The sequence below is a fragment of the Clupea harengus genome, chromosome 11 (genome assembly GCF_900700415.2).
Source record: "Clupea harengus chromosome 11, Ch_v2.0.2, whole genome shotgun sequence".
Taxonomy (NCBI): Eukaryota; Metazoa; Chordata; class Actinopteri; order Clupeiformes; family Clupeidae; genus Clupea; species Clupea harengus.
In genome coordinates, this window is record NC_045162.1 from 26935940 (window position 1) to 26953439 (window position 17500).

At 48.5% G+C, this 17500-nt stretch overlaps 1 protein-coding gene across 1 annotated transcript in view; it reads right to left on the reverse strand.

Annotated features, from left to right (window-relative positions):
* Positions 1-17500, reverse strand: part of znf407 (zinc finger protein 407) — a 144330-nt gene that overhangs the window by 51862 nt on the left and 74968 nt on the right. The window contains exon 5 of the mRNA XM_012820437.3: positions 6501-6667. Coding sequence (XP_012675891.2) covers positions 6501-6667 — 167 coding nt within the window. The remainder of the gene's footprint in view (positions 1-6500; positions 6668-17500) is intronic.

Genomic DNA, 17500 nt, shown 5'->3' on the forward strand with positions numbered 1-17500 from the left:
AGATGGGGCTCGCACAGAGCACTCAAGCGGCTTTTTATGCATCTCCTCTCTCTCCCTTGCATCTGGCTCTGTCATTACGGCCTGATGAGCCGCTCCCTCCCTGGGAGAGATGAGGGGAGTGTGTGTGTGTGTGTGTGTGTGTGTGTGTGAGGAGGGGGGTTAAGAGGTAAAAAAAAGTTTTTGTCCTGGGTGGGCCTTTGGAAGGAAGTTTTTTTTTTCCCCCTGCAACCTTGATAACCTTGCTGTGACCTCTCCCTTGATGGTTTTTCCTGATGGCGTGTGTTTTTGAGCGGGGGCTTCACGTGGTCAGGGTGTGCATGAAGATGCTTTGGAACAGATCAACGTGGCTTACTCAGCGGAGCAGGCGTCGCTGGGGTCATTGGGGTCGCTGGGGTCGCTGGGGTCATTGGGGTCATTGGTTCAACTCTCCTAAAGCACAAATAATGCTGAGGGCGGACGCCTCCAGTCTCCTTGTCTGTCGCCCTGACTAAAAGAACTGTTTATTTGACCCGGAACTTACGAGCTATGGAACTATGGAACCATGATATCAATCCCACTCTATAGGTACTGCAATCTACTTTATACATGTGTATGGAAAACACTTACTACAGAACCATGATCTCTCTACCATTCTCCCACACTATAAGTACTGGGATCTACTTATACATGAGCATGGGCTAAATATGAACTAAAGGACATTTCATCGCTGTGACTTTGGACGTTGTAATGTCTTTTCCTTGCTTGAGAGGAATCTCATGAGCCTCCTGCCTGTGGTGCTGAGTGTGTGTGTGTGTGTGTGTGTGTGTGTGTGTGTGTGTGTGTGTGTGTGTGTGTGTGTGTGTGTGTGTGTGTGTGTGTGTGTGTGTGTGTGTGAGAGAGTGAGTGTGTGTGAGAGTGAGTGTGTGTGTGTGTGTGTGTGTGTGTGTGTGTGTGTGTGTGTGTGTGTGTGTGTGTGTGTGTGTGTGTGGTGTGTGTGTCTAGTGGTGCTTCGGGAAGGCTGTGATGAAGAGGAGGATACGGCTCTGAAAGAGCACACCTGGTCACCAGTCGGCGAGAGGCAGGCAATCCCTCCAACCGAGAGAGAATACTGAGGACAGGACACACAGCTCGGTTCAGTGGGCGCGTCTGCCTGCGCACACACACACCACACACACACCACACCACATCACACCACACCACACACAACCTTCCAGGCAGAGCCACAGATGCTTAAACACACACAAATGCTAAGGCCGACGCACGCGTATAGATGTACATGCCCGCACCCGCACACACACACACACACACACACACACACACACACACACACACACACACACACAAACAGAATCGCTCACACACACATGGCCCGGATGTGAGAAGACATTCAAAGAAATTACACGGCTTCACGCGGCTATGTAACAATCAGAAACGAACACCCACCATTAGTTTTAAACACATGAAACCACACTGATACAAAACACACACCGACGCACTCAGACAGACACACACACACACCTCTCATATTAGTCCGTTCCGAAAAAGATCACCATTTCAATCGCAGGTTTTTATTTCCCCTTCACATTTACAACGTGTCAATAACGCGCGGCGGCATCTGCCAAGGAGGCAGCAACAACTTCTCAAGCAGAGGGAGGGTGGTGGTGGGTGAGGGTGGTGAGGGTGGTGAGGGTGGGGGTAGATAATGTGATGATTTCCATTCGGGGGGTGAGCAGACTCCTCCAGTGCTAACGGCACCCGGCTCTCGGCTCTCGGCGGCTCCTTGGAGACAGTAAAGGATGAGGAGCGGCGCCAGGCTTATCACAGCCTCTCAAAGCCATTCTGCTGTGGGTAATGTGTTTTAATGCAGCGCCACTGAAGTGGGGAGGAACGAGTGGGGAGGAACGAGGAGAGAGGGAGAGGAGAAGAAAGAGAGAGGATTGTAACAAGCTCTGTGTGTGTTTTTCCGTTTTTTTTCCCTGCGAGTGCACTAAAAAGTCGGGGGGTGTTTGGGGGCTGCTCGTCTTTGACTTTTAGGCGTACTTTTGTTAGTTTCACTTTTTTTTTGGAGGGGGGGGGGGGGGGGGGAGGTTGTAGATGCCTGATTTGGGCGGGGTGTGGGATATTTTGGCTGAAGGTTAAGCCACCTGGTCACCGAGACAGGGACGGTCCCCGGACGGGAGGCAGTGACCTTGTCCGTTCAATCTAAAACACAGAAAAATTCACCCCCTTTTTTCTGGCTGAGAGGGCGGAAATTAGAGGAAGTCTCTCTTCTCCCGAGGAAGCTTGTTCTGTGTGTTTGTGCGTGTACATGTGTGTGTGGCCCACTCAGTGAACACAAATAGACAAACAGTAAATAAATAAATAAATAAATGAATGAAGTAACCGACACACAAACAAGGAGACCTGGAAACAACCGTGCAGGGTGGCCCAGAAATGTCCACCAGCGTTGCGACATGGTGCCCCCTCCCCCGCCCCCCCCCCTCCCCCCTTCCCACCCGCCAGCACGGCCCCTCTTTTCACCTGCCGGGACCGCTGTGCGAACCAGCTCCACCTTTCCCCAGTTAGCATGGTGACCACCTGAAGTCTGCTCCTCTTCATTTTAGTCTCTGTCTGATCACACAGCTGCTAAATCCTCTCAGTGATCCCACCCCACCCCACACACACACACACACACACACACACACACACACACACACACACACACACACACACACACAGCAACCACCCCTCAACCCTCTCCCTCCCAAGTCGCCTGTCGCCCTTCCATCTCTCATTACGCCCCGCGCTACAAGACCCCCACCGCAGAAAAATCCATACGCATCGATCCCCCCGCGCCCGGCCGCGCTCGCCACAATTATTCTTGGGGAGGAAATGCTGGCGATAAATTACACGCGTGCTTTTCATCTGCCGCTCGATGGCCGCCGCCACTGCCAACCCAACCCCACCCCACCGCACCCCACCCCTCCCACGCCACCCACGCCACCCCTTACCCAACCCAACCCAGAGTGACGTGGGGCCTGTCAGCAACCAGGAGGGCGAGAGACACACAGTCAGAGAGAGAGAGAGAGAGAGGCTGAGGAGAGACATAGCACTGTCTGTAGTGGGGCTGAAGAGGCCTGAGCCCTCCAAGAAGTCTCTCTCTCTCTCTCTCTCTCTCTCTCTCTCTCTCCCTCTCTCTCTCTCTCTCTCTCTCTTCTCTCTCTCTCTCTCTCTCTCTCTCACACACTTGCCATTTTCACAGTTTTTCTCTCTCTCTCTCTACCGGTCTTCTCTCCTCTGTGACTATTTCACTCCTAATTGTTCTCTTTTTTCCTCCTCCTTTTCCATTTATCCCCTCTGTCCCACTCTTCCTTGTCTCTCCCTGTTCTCCCGTCTCCTTTCTCGGGCTCTCTCTTTATCTCTCCCTCTAACTGAGACTCTGAGCCTGAACACAAAGGCCTGAGCAGCCCGACCACCACAGAGGGAAGAGGTGGAACAGATTAGTGATCTATGTTCCTCACCCGCTATGCTAGCTAAGCTAAAGGCTAAGATATGCTATGGGCCTAGCGATGTCCTTCTGTCTCATGTCCAAACACTACTAAACTCTCTCTTAACAATGGGGAAAAACAACAGAGGAAGGAACTGAGACTAGAGGAACAAAGCTTATAAAATGAGCTGCCATACATAAAGTCATCTCTGTTTTTGTCCATCTAGATACTATTGCAGATGTGTGCAAGTGTGTGTGTGTGTGTGTGTGAGAGAGAGACTGTGTGTTCATGCATGTGTGTGTGTGTGTGTGTGTGTGTGTGTGTGTGTGTTTTTAAATAACCCTGGAGGAGTCTGCATGCAGCTATAATTGCCTCCCTCATTAGTTATGTTTTAGCAGGAGCGGATAGGAGGGCAATTAATTTTACCGCTTAATTTTTGACACGGAATCCACCACTGTATTGATGTGCACGCCATTTTGGGCCTCATTTTTCAGGGAAATTAATTGACAAAGTGCGAAGATTTATCAGCATATCGCCAGATTAAGCGACAAACTGAGGCAATGAGGAAATCAATTGTGCCTCTGTCGTGGGGCGCAGGTTTTTTTCCCCCTGCAGAGCAGCTTTGGAAAAGTCCAGGGTGGGTCGGACGTTTTTGATTTATTTATTTATCCGACTGGCCCATACATCAGATGTTACAAACGACCCTGGCGGCTGACGGGGGGCCCCTCCTCCTCCTCCTCTTCGTCGTCGCGGCACAACAAGATGTGAGCGGGGAGATTAGCATAAAAAACACACCAATCAAGCCGCAACAACGACGACTCAGAGAGCATGAAACCACTGCATGACTGCCGCTGCGACGCGCCAATGCTAAAGATCGCTAATTTGGAGCCTTATCCCCTCGCTAAATTACGAGCAGACCTTCCCTGCTACCCATAAACGTCTAACGAGAAGACTAAAACACAAAAGAAACGAGATGAATGTAGATAGTGATAACTCAGGTTTATAGCAATTTCAGTGCTCAGCAGCCCCTCACGCACTAAGCTGCAGGCAACATCCTGCTCAGAGTATTACAGTCAATAAAGCTACATTTTTGGGGACTCCAAATTGAACAGAAGAGGCATAATATAATGGCGCAACAATAGGTAAAATGCTTACCCGTCTTAATAAACTGCAGTCTTTAGGCCCTCAAAGGGATGAATATTGTGTGATTTAACTTCAGTGGAAATCGTGGCAACGGGGGAATACAGATTAATCACATCCACAAGGCTTTTAAAAGCGTGGGGTCACATGAATGAATAACACCCATCGTCTCACCAAAATTGGGAGAGGAGGAGTGCGTGGCGTGGACTTCTTTCACTCCTCGAGAGAGAGAGAGAGTGTCATTTCAGTCACTCACTACAGGGTCTCGCTCCGCACCGCTACTGCATGCCAAAACACACACACACACATATACGTACATGTAGGCACACAAGCAGCAGCATCAGCGTGGGGAGGTGCCCGTGTTCATTCATAATAATTATGGCCCTATCTATATATTCACAGGAGGGGCTTTACTTCCGCCTCCACTTTCTCTGCTACTTTCATAATTAGAGGTGCCCACACTTTAGAGAGGCCTCGTTTGTACCATTTAAAGTCATCACACACGCGAACAAACAGATCATATTTTACAGAGTGTCAGGCTCGCTTTTTTTTTATTTATTTGCGGAATGTGATTGCAGTAATGTTGCAAATGCTCTTCCTCCCCGTCTGACTCCGTCCATTATGGAAATAAATAAATAAATAAATAAATAAATAACATAAAAAAAATCATGTTGCATCATGGATTGCCGTCTTGGGGTAGCTCTTTTCGGGGTTGACTAATCCGAACAATTAGTCTCTCTCTGCCTCTCCCATCCCACTCCTTCACCCACCCCTCCCTCTCTCCACCCCTCCATCGCACCCTTCACCCCCCCCCCTTTCTCCCTCTCTCTCTCGGCAGGTAATGCTCCCGCTCGGTTGCGACAGACGCCCCGTGATGGTGAATGATGGAGCTGGAAACAAATGAAAATAAAAGGCCTAATTATGTTAGTGGGCGCCTTGGTGTTACATCACTGTTCAAACACATTTAAAATAACATTCACACAGCCGCGCGGCCTTGCACCACAGGCTTCGCAGACGGATGGTATATTCCCTATAAAACGCTCCGTCAAACTGTCAGAGCAGAGGCCTCACTTAGAAGTGCATCCCAGAGAGCGGCACCCAGGGAAATTTACGGAAACCTAGACACAGGGGGCCCCGGCTAACCGCGAACCTTGACTAAGTGTATTCAAGTAAACCAATTAAAGCCGCGGCGATGACCTGCGTCCTTTGGGGAGAGCATGTATACATTTGGCCGACATGATAATGCTTAAGGTTAAGTATTGATCTTTAAGGAAGTGGATGCAACTCGCCCGTCTTGTCAGTGACAGAGCAGGTGACCCCGAGTGACCTCTCAGCCAGGTCACCATGACATTACTTGGGGATGGGGGGTGTGTGTGTGTGTGTGTGTGTGGAGAGGAGTGCTCTCAAAAGCCAATTAGTGTAAGTGTCTTGGAAGGGGGGAGGTCTGAGGGTGGGAGACTGTCAGGAGTCAACCTGGACAAGGTTGAGAGGCAGTCCGAGGCAGACTAGGACAGCGATAAACACTCCAAAGGGAAAGGCAGGTGCAGTGTGAGGTCAGGTTGAAGAGGTCATATGAAGGTCACAGTGTGCTGGACGTACTTGGGTGAGGTGGGGGGGGGGGGGGGGGGTCATTTTGGAAACATTGTATTTTCTACATCAAGGAGATGTTTTTAATTAAACAAAAGCAAGCTGTTTATTGTGCTTTTTATTTGACCATATTCTTAAATAACCCACGGTCAACTGTCAATGCCCGAGTGTGCACAAAAGAGGAAAGTCTTGGGACGTTAGGGTTAGGCTTTTTTCAAATTAAGAAATGTTTTTATGGAGGCAGTGTGCGTGTGTGTGTGTGTGTGTGTGTGTGTGTGTGTGTGTGTGTGTGTGTGTGTGTGTGTGTGTGTGTGTGTGTGTGTGTACCTGTGTGGGTGCGGTAGTGGTCCTTCATGGCGGAGAGGGTGAGGAAGGCGTAGTGGCAAGAGGGCCAGGCGCACTTGAAAGGCTTGTCCCCCGTGTGCAGCTTCATGTGGTTGTTCAAGGCCCAGCGCTCACTGAACGAGCGGTCACACAGGTCACACTCGTACTTCCTGGAGAGAGCAAGAAAGAGAGAACAAGAGAGAGGGAGACAGAGGACAGGAAGGAGGATGAAAAGAGAGGATGGAGGAAACAACCAAAAAAAAAAAAGAGAGCAGGAGTTATTTACAGGTCCCAGAGCTCAGGTAAGAGGTAGAAATCCCAGCAGCAGCAGCCTGAGAAGAGAGGAGCACAAACCCCACACACACACACACACACACACACACACACCACACACACACACACACACACACACACACACACACAGATTGCCAGGGCTGCCGGCGTGTCATGTCTGTATAAGCAGGCATTGATTTTTCTGTCCAGGCCTGCCACCTCCACCATTTATTCTCTGCTTTGCGCGGGGCCCAGAGGGCTGAAGAAATTCTGTTACAGTCCATTCACCCCCCCTCCGCCCCCCCCAGTCCATTCACCCCCCCTCCACCCCCCCTCAGGCCAGTGGGGAGGAATAGATTTCACCTGTGCAGGGGTCCCACACCACTTATCCACGCCTGTCAGGGACAGAGGCTAAATGAAAAGCTATCCACAGGTTACCCCCCCCCCCCCCCCCCCCCCCCCCCCCCCCACAGACACACACACACACACGGACACAGACTACTCTGGATCCTGCACAGTCCCTCAGCCTCTCTCTCTCTCTCTTTCTTTCTTTCTCTCTTCCTCTCTCTCTCTCTCTCTCTCTCTCTCTCTCTCTCTTTACTCGCATGCTACTATCTCCTCCTTAAGGCTGGTTTGAGTTCCTTCATTTCTCTTACGTATCCCACTTTGTGGAAATCTCTCGTGTCTCTCTATTATACCTCAATCGTGTTCTATTCCCGTCCCTTCTCTCTCTCTCTCTCTCTCCATCTAACTCTTCTATCTGCCTCCTGCTCTGTTCTACAGGCCGGTGGTGAGTCTGACCCAACCCATCACAGTGGTCAGGAGCAGTCCGGAGCAGTCCGGAGCAGTCAGGAGCGGCCACACTGTCCACTCTCATGGGAAACTCCATTTTGTTTTTGCTGGGCGTCTCTCTGACTCAACAGCCCAGCAGGGGGTCACGTACCTCCTGTCCTAGACCTCAAAAAAACGACACAGGCTTTTGGTCGGGAGAAAAGCCAGAAGCGGCATTTTTTTTTTGGTTATGGGTTTAATTGTTAAATAAATATGAACGCTTACGAGTGATCTATATGCCTCCGAATATGTGCCAAGTAGAGAAAGTGAACCCTTGGAGCCCCTGCGCCGGAGCCGCTGTTCTCCGAGACACAAACAAATGAAGTCAGGTTCGGATCAACATTTGTCTTGTGCGGGAACATGCTATTTTAGGGGCGAGAGACTGACTGCCTCACTTAATCACAAGTGTATCTGTTTCGCATCAACCTCTGTGATGTTCACCTGCACAAAATATCGGCCGCTAGCTTCGTGTAGCATACGTTACCATCCCCGGGGTGAAGAATTCATGACTTCAATGCCAAGACGCAGTCGCCAGAAAAGAGATACGAGCGTGAATGAAGAACAAATATGTGATGGTCCCGATCAACACTACTTTTCTTCATGAAGGCTGAGCATGAATTTGAAGCAGAAGAATAACGGAAAAAAAAAAGAAAAAGAAAAAAACATCTAGCTTTCAAAGGCACCGAGGATTCCACCTTCAAACATTGAGTGCTGTGACAGGCATGTAACCATGGTAGCGCTCAGGCCAGGTTGTGTATTTCTGAAAGTCCTTGCCACTGATGAAACAGGCAGAAGTAAATAAGATGAGTGAGGAGATGCTATCTCTTATTGTTGCGTTATGCGTGCCACTTCCTGCTTCCTTTTGCGAGCTAATCGGGCCTGACTGCTTATCAAATATGTGATCGCGCACGTCTCCCGCTGCCTGAGGCCCCTCATGTGTCTTTCTTTCTCTTTTTTTTTTCTTCTTTTTTTTTTTTTTTTTGGCTGTGTCGGGGGGGCGAGCGGGAGCCCCTCGCTTTTCCACCTGAATCGACGGGACCTTTGAGAAGATGAGAGGAGGTTTTAATATGTTTTTATGGGATCAGATGAGGCACTCTCATCCTGTCTTTCTGTGTCAGATCTCCTCACCATCCACAGTGGAGCGTCGAGCGCATACATATGCATATGGGCCCTCTCCACATGCCTAGGAGATGCTCCGCGCTGCACGGCAAGAGAGAAGAGAGAAGAAAAAAGACAGACAAGAGGGAGAATGTGAGGGTTGGAGGCAGACAGACGGACAGAAAGAAAGAAAGAGAGAAAAAAAGAGAGCGAGAGATGGGAAGAGAGAGAGCTGTCACGAACAATGTCTCTGAAAAGCCGCCTTTGTTAGACGCAATTACGATCGCGTTTATTCTTGTTATTGTTGCTGCTCATCACAGTCCCGCAGCCGCCAAATTAACACTAATTCTCTGGATCTTAATTACAGCTGGGGATTTCAATCTTGATCTGTTTTTTTTTTTTTTTCTTTCTTCTTCTTTCTCTCCCTCCCCCTCCTCCAGACTCTGTCTCTCTCTCCGCTCCATCTTTCTCTCCTCTGATCCTCCAGGTAATAACTCTGTGAGACTGAGGCAGTGATTGACGGCAAGTGTGGAGTTTCAAACAGCCAGGTGGTACGAACTCCCGCTAGCACAGTACTGCCTTATTACTTGATAATTACCATTATATAATTACGGCTTGTTTTCCCTCCATATATTATTCTTCTGCACAGTAATGTGTGCGGAAAGAGGCAGGTGATGAATAGCAAAGATCTTTTGGAGGAGGTGATATCCGTTATGGGTTTGGCAGGGAGGCCCCAAGTTTGATCTGCCCAAGGAAACAGATCAGGTACTTTTCTGCACTGCCGCACCCAAGTGGCTGTAGTGACCACAGGGTCACTCTGATCTGATCTGATCTGGCCTGTGTGTCTGTGTGTGTGTGTGTGTGTGTGTGTGTGTGTGTGTGTGTGTGTGTGTGTGTGTGTGTGTGTGTGTGTGTGTGTGTGAGACACAGAGAGAGAGAGAGAAACGGACAGACCGACAGACAGGCAGAGAGTAAAGCAGAGTAATGGAGAAAGACAGAGGGCCCTAATATCATTAGCGGGCAGCGAGAAAAGCAACAAGCAAAGTCCACGGCACATAAACTAAAGCTAAGTGAATAACTTGACAAAATCATTTTGCTAATTTAATACCATGAGCAAGACCCTAAGTGCAAGCATAGGTGGGTCAGGGCAGGGCAGCGCTCCCAGACGCTGCATGTTCATGTGTGACGGGCTTTGCTTTGCGCACTGCTTTGCTCGCTGTTTTGCTCGCTGTTTTGTAGGTGTTTTGCGCGCTGCTTTGCTTGGTGCTTCGCTCGGGGTGTCAACGAAATTAAGGCCCAGAGAGTGAGAGAGAGAGAGAGAGAGAGATATTATGTAACATAGTTGTTTTGTAACCCACAGGTAACCCATATGTAAGGATCGCTCAATAAAATGTGGTTGCAGTCTGAATGTCTGAGTCGTACTGAATGTTTCAATAACCTGTGCTTCTATGAATGTGAAAGGCACAGTCTTTCGAAGGTAACCGGTACTCTGAGTTCAGGTCACACACACACACACACCAGGTCTTTACAAGGTCTTTTAGCCCTGCCATTTACAAGGTCATTCAGCTAGACAGGAGCCATTGTTTGTGGTGCTTCAGCGGTGACCAAGGCCTTTGCACTGCTGCCATCCCCTTACTTGATCTCATAGGGGTGACTTTCCAGAGGGAGAAAGAAAGTGAAAGTTATGTAGACGGAGAGGCGTAACTGCACAACATCCAAAGCTATGACTCAGAATGTGAGAGAAAAGCCAGGTCTTGCCTCCAGCCAAACTGACTTGAAGAGAAAGCTTCAAAGTGAGCATTGATGTTTACTTAGTGATGGAAAGATCTGAGAGAGAGAGAGAGAGTGTGTGTGTGTGTGTGTATATATACTTTATGAGCAGCTGTCAGGAGGGCATTTTCACGTGGAAAAGAGAGAGTGCGAGAGAACATACCTGGAGGGAGCGAGACGTGCGTGACACTGTAGGATTTAAATAGATACTGTCCATCAGTTCACTCCAGCTCCATCTCTCCCCTTCTCTCTTATTCACAGACTCTATCTATTTGACTCCTCTCTGTCCCTCTGTATCTCTGTCTTCCTCTGTGATACGCATCATCCTCCAATTTCCACGCGCACACACACACACACACACACACACACACACACACACACACACACACACAGACACAGACACACAGACACACACACTTTCTCTTTCTCTACTCAGTCTCTTTATCCATCCTAGCCTCTCTTGCAGTTCCTCCTCTCTCCTTTCATTTAACCTTCCATCTTTTCTCCCTCTCTCTCTCTTACTCTTTATCTCCTTGGTCGTTCCTTATTGCGACAGTCTTTGGGCGCTCCACTCCACACCGGCAACATCCATCCATCCCGGTTTGGACTAAATGAACGGAATGAAGATTAAATGACGGCGCCGACGGCTCGACCCACTCCGACATTACCGGCCCCCGACAGACAATGACTTCCAACCTGTCAGATCGGGTCCAAGGAGCCGGCGAAAATGCTGGGCGTGAGACACGGTTGCAACACCCGGCAGTCGATCCAAATTCTATTAGAGTCGACATTAATGAAAACAAAAAGGGCGAGATTGGATCTGTTGTTGGTACGTGCGAGTTGGGTTGGGCTGGGTGGCATGAACCAGTACTTCCTGTGGTCTTTTGTTAGGGCCTAACTCCATTACTTTTCATTAGCGCAGGCCCAAAACGCGAGTGATGACAACCTCGTCGGGCGAGTGAAAAAAAAAAAACGAAACAAACAATGGTGCCACAAAATGGTCACTCCGGCGCTAATGGTTTGCAAAAGGAAGAGTTTGAAATGGGGCTCTGTCCACTGGTGTTTAATGGCCTGTGTTTCACCCGAGGAATGACATAATCTGCCTTCCTCCTACTCAACTCCTCTTGCCTCATGTGTGAACATAAAAAGAACAACAAAAAAAAAGCCAGTGAAAGCGAGACTGTAAAAATAAATACAGACAAAGCACAAACAGAAGACCTCGCTTCGAAACAAAAAAATACAAATAAAACAGGACCTGGTCAACATGAGCAACACAGCAGCGCACCACATCGGCACTCAACTCACAGCTGCCGAGGATTTAAATTCCCCCTCCATCCTGGGAGAAGCCGCGATAATGAAATAAATAAATAAATAAATAAGAGACAACGTACATCAGATAAACTGCTATTTATCCCGCTGTAGGGCAAATACAAATTGTCAATTTAATGAATACGGTGAGTGTGATGAAAGCAGCGCCCGTGCCTGACAAACAATCAGGAAATGTTATCTTAATATTGTTCCACTGTTATTCCATCCATAACTTAAGGGGAGGGGGAGCAGGGGGAGGAAGGTAGCTGGAGAGAGAGAGAGAGAGAGAAAGAGAGAGAGAAGGGGGAGAGAAAGAGAGAGAAGGAGAGAGAAGGGGGAGGGTGAAGGAGTGTATGGAGGCACAGGGCTCAGGTCCTGGGGAGCAGCACCCCGTTATTGCCCTGTTTTAGTTTGGACAATCATTCAAAACACAGCTAGAAACAAACAAAACATACAGCGTGAGCTATCTCAACACACACAGCAAGCAGGCCCGCTCTGAGACATAAAGGCTCAAATGCACACACACACACACATATACACACACACACACACACACACACACACACACACACACACACACACACACACACACACACACACACTCAAATCTAAAGACTTCTGTGGAGATGGGGAATTAAAGTTTCAGATGTGCTGAAAGCAAGGCAGAGGTCAGGGAGGTTTTCACGGGGAGAGTGCGTAGAGTGTTCCTCTCTCGGGCATCTCTTCCCACATCCAACCCTCCCCCCCCCCCCCCCCCCCAACCTCCACTTAACTCTGGGTCCAAAAGCATGTGTAACGATGGGTGGGGGGCAGGGGGCAGGGGGTGTTGAGTTGAACACAGCTAATTTATGGGTTTAATGGATCCGATTAAATCAAAAATCACAAATCAAAAGCTGGCAGGTGAGATGGTCCCGTGCTCTACCGCCACTCTTGGCTCTCCGCGACCCCCCCTCCCAAACACGCTTGATTTGTCTCTTGCTAGGTCACTACTGGCCACTTTTCCCCCTCTCGTACGAACGGAAGCACTTAAAAAAGTACGCAAGACGCTCGCTGTCCAAAAACTTTTGTATTTAATGCCTCCTAATCACGTCTGTCCGAAAGGCCCCCTAGTCGAAAAAATTAACAATATCTACATATTTATATATTGCAGGCTCTTAAATTGCGTCTGAAAGAATTACTATCAATATGAATATCTGCAACAATAACTCACGAAAGAAGCGCGAGGTGCTTTTTTATCGGAGACAGGGTGGATAGAGGACCCTAAATACACCAGCTCCTAGGGTATCTGTGACCATTTTTTTTTTCATTCTCTAATATCAGCACACATTAGCACGTCGTAAATCACATTAGTGCTCCAGAATTTCATTAATCTCACCTGCCAGCCGCGTCTACACAAAGGAGAAATACCTCTGTTTGGCTTTGTGGCTACTTGGTGCTCTCGGGAAACTCTAACCTTGCGTACGGACGAGCGTACGGATTGCGTACAGATGGGACGAATGGGTGATGTCGAAAAGTGATCAGGTGAGCAAAAACCTAAGAGGAACAGAATGGATGTCCCACACTTGCGAGCACGAGGACGTGTTAGCGAGCTCGGAGTCGTCCACCATGGCATTCTTACGCTCAAATCAAACGACTAAAACATGAGCGTATTATGACTTCGAGACGGCTGTTCTAAAGGGAAACAGACAGCACCGGGGCCGTTCGCCTCTTAGGTCTCAAATCCCTGCTGGTATTAGCACCACTGAGGCAGAGAGGAGAAACATTCACACACACACACACACACACACACACACACACACACACACACACACACACACACCCTCCAGATGAAGCAAACAGACTGCAGAACCTGATTACCGTGGCGATGAGTGAGATGGCACAGCACTGGTACAAACGGAGGAGAATGGGATGATGCATGGCACAGATCACCCAGCACAGAGCAGTAGACGGGCAAATAGGATTAGTCGGAATGAGAGAGGCTAATATCGCACGGAGTCGAGGTTCCTTTCATAATGCCAAATAGTTCTCTTTTTTTTGCTCCCATAACCTATGTTGTTATACCTATATGAGTATTTGACTTTTTGCTGGTAAACGTGATTAGGACAAGGAGGTTGGTGTAAGTGAGAGTGTGTGTGTGTGATAGCTGTTTGTTTGTGTGTGCACGTGTGTATGTATGCATGTGTTTGCAAATGTGTGTGAGAATGCTCTAGAAGCTCAAAGCCATGAGCTACATGTGGAAGGCTGGCGATGCTGCAATATGGATTTTGATTACACACACACATACGCAGACACACACACACACACACACACACACACGCACACACATAAGTACATGCATAGGGAAATTACTGAAGCTGTGACCGTGACGACGCTCACTTAATAAAAAGTAAAGTCTATGCATCAGCGGGCCGAGCCACGGTAAATCATCTGGCCTGCCACGTCGCCCTTCCCTTCACATTTACCACATGCGCGTGAGGGAAGGGCCACCATATTTACTTTTGGCTCAATATCATTTTAAAATAATGAGCTTTATCCGTTATCTAATTAACAGAGGTCTCTCTCTCTCTCTCTTTTCTTTCTTTCTTTTTTTTTTTTTGTTTTGCAAATTAGGCAGGCTCCTCTATTTTAGCCTACGGTTGTTTAGTAAATTGGCTTGGTAGCAAATCAGAGAGCGCGTAATGGAAGGGGGTGAGGTGTGGGGGGTGAAGGGGAGGGCTGTATGTGAGTGTGTGTGAGTGTGTGTGTGTGAGAGGTTGTAAGGTTTTGTTAGAGTGTGTGTTCAGGCCATGTTGATGGGGAGAGGGGGGGGGGGGGTTAAGTGCATGTGTCTATGTGTGTGAGGGAGTGCATGTGTGTTTGCTTGTGTGTCTGATAAGGTTACATGTGTGTGTGCTCAGACCATGTTGAGGTGGGTTAAGTGTATTTTTGTGTGGCTGTATGTGTGAATGCGTGTGTGTGTGTGTGTGTGCGTGTGTGTGTGTGTGCGTGTGTGTGTGTGGATGTGTACGTGTGTGTGTGTCTGCGTGTGTGTCTGCGTGTGCGTGTGCGTGTGTGTGTGTGTGTGTGTGTGTGTGCGTGTGTGTGTGTGTGTGTCTGCGTGTGCGTGTGTGTGTGTGTGTGTGTGTGTGTGTGTGTGTGTGTGTGTGTGTGGGGATGCACGGACTCTGGCCTGGCCCCCTCTTTCTCTCTGCCTTATTACTGGAATTCTAATTCAATGATCACCTTAGATCACACACAGGCCATAAATCAGATTGGCCTGACACAGGATGAAAAATTGTATTAATAATGTGAAACTTATTATACAGTCCCAAATGCTCCCTTGATAAATGACATTGTTGGGGCATGACAATGATTGCATTTAAAACATTATTTCTGTTTGGTGCCGTTTCACTGTGTGGAATTGTCTGTGTGCACGTGTGCATTTGTCTATGGGTGTGTGTCTGTGTTTGAGTGTGTGTGCGTGCGTGTGCGTGCGTGTGTGTGCGCGTGTGTGTGGGAGGGAAGGGGAGGGCTGCATTAAAAATGTATACGCTTCTTTGCCCCCAAACAAGGTCAAAGGGCAAATGGATGCGTTTGCAACCACCCCAGCTCTGGGAGGAGGAGCACAGAAAGGAACGCAATAGATTTCCACTTCAGCAGAGGTTGAAATAAGAATACGATCCTCTTCTGCTTAAGGCTCTCTGTTGTTGTCCTGCTCTGCCGTTGTAAACAACCAAACGCCATTATACAATTAAACAATACACTATCGCTTCTCTCGTTTGGGATAAAAAAAGGAAGAGATCCCCATCCAGGAGGAGCGTTATTTAATCTCTTTCACTGCGGAATAGAGGAGGAGGGTGAGAAATTAAATTCTCACAAGGATTTGAAGCATCCCCCCCCGGTGACTAAATTATTCCATTTTTATTTACGTCTCGGCAAATTGTTCCGCAAACAATCGTGCTGAGACAATGCTATTTGATTTTGAGACACTGCGAGCTCAGAGAGAAAGAGACAGAGCGGGAAAAAAAGAGAGAGAGAGAGAGAGAGAGGGTGAAGGGGAGAGATAGTATTTTGGAGAGATATGAGCGTATGACAGGAAAACAGTCACTTGGCCCTGTACAAATTGGAGTTACAAATGCAAAGTACTTTGGGCTGCCTGAAGCACTGTGACAAATGCATTTGTGTGTAAAGGTTGGCTTAGTTTTAAGCATGCAAGTGGCTCTGGACTTTGCTTCCATTCATTAAACGGTGCGGCAATCTGCTCACACTACCTACCGTAAGACCATCTCACAGGGACTGCGTACTGGAGAGAGGTGAAGAAATCAACAATATCTGGATCGCTGGATGAGTCTATGACCCCCTCCATTAACAAAAGAGAAAAAAAAAAAAAAACGAAAACATCAACCATTCATTAGAAAACTAGAGCAAAAATAACTCATTCTGTTTTTCTAATTGTGAGCGCATACTTGATGAGTTTTATTTGTGGTTTTCAAATGATATACAGAGGCTAGTTAACACACCCCAGTCTGAGACAAGGGTCCCTTGTTTGATCTGATCTCTGTACTCTACTGCTCAGTCCCTGAAGACCTGCCCCACTCTCATCTCCCTGCTTTCTGCTCCCATCTCACCCCCCCCCCCCCCCCCCCCCAACCTTTACCCTGTGTGTGTGTCTCCTAGCATGGTTCACAGCACCCCCCTCCCCCCCCCTACATGACTCCTGGGCTGTTGGTCCTATTAAGAGAACCCTCCATCATGCTGTTATGACACAAGGATCATATTAAACAGCCCCACTCTTTAGCGTAAGGTGGCGCGGCCAAAGAGAGTGGAGTCCCACTCCGGCTTATGATTATGTCCTACATAATAAAAGTCTTTTTCCCAGCAGCTGATCTTATTACCCTCATCGCCAACCCCCCCCCCTCAACCCCCCCCCCCCACAGACACAGTCCACACACACACACACACACACACAAACATCCCCTTCTGAAAGAAAAAAAAAAAAACCTCCACCATTGTCCATGACGGGAACTCATTCGTCTAAATCTGCCGGCCTCCAGAATGAAATAAATCAAGAATTTTCCCAAATATAACAATATTTGTATTGGGGTGGGGGTGGGGGTGGGGGTGTAAGAGAGTGGAGGGGTGGTGAGGGGGTGCGAAGGGGGGGGTCTATAATGGATGACCACAGCTGTGCTAATTAAAACCAATCTGAGGTTCATTAATCTTGGTCATGGGGGGCTGCGGTGGTGGTGGTGGTGATGGCGGTGGAGATCGCGGGGACCACGCCTCGACCAAGCCTTCCCCGCCACCACCACCTTCCTCATCACTCAGGTGATTTTGGGGCCATTGTTGAGTTTTTGCGAGCGCGCTCGAGGTTAATGCGAAAGCTACCCATAATGAGAAGCAACACAAAAGCCTGCCTCTTGCTAACAAACTAAGTGTGCGCGCAACTCCACGTTCACAAAACGCTAACCTGAAACGCTGTCACTTGTAAACTTCTCAGAAGGTTGGGTCTACATAGCTAACAGGCTGTTTAGTGTTAGAATGAACATGGTGGTTTTGGTTGTGTTTGGTTTTCCTCAACCCATTTAGGCACATTTTCCAGGGCTTTTACACATCTCAAATACCCCTTGACCCTATTCATTTTGACACCAGCATTTAGGCAGAATTTAAGCAGCTATGTGTTCAAGGGCGTTCCTGCGGGCTACCTGAGGTAATGTGACAGTTTGTCCCGCTCTCCCGCGGAA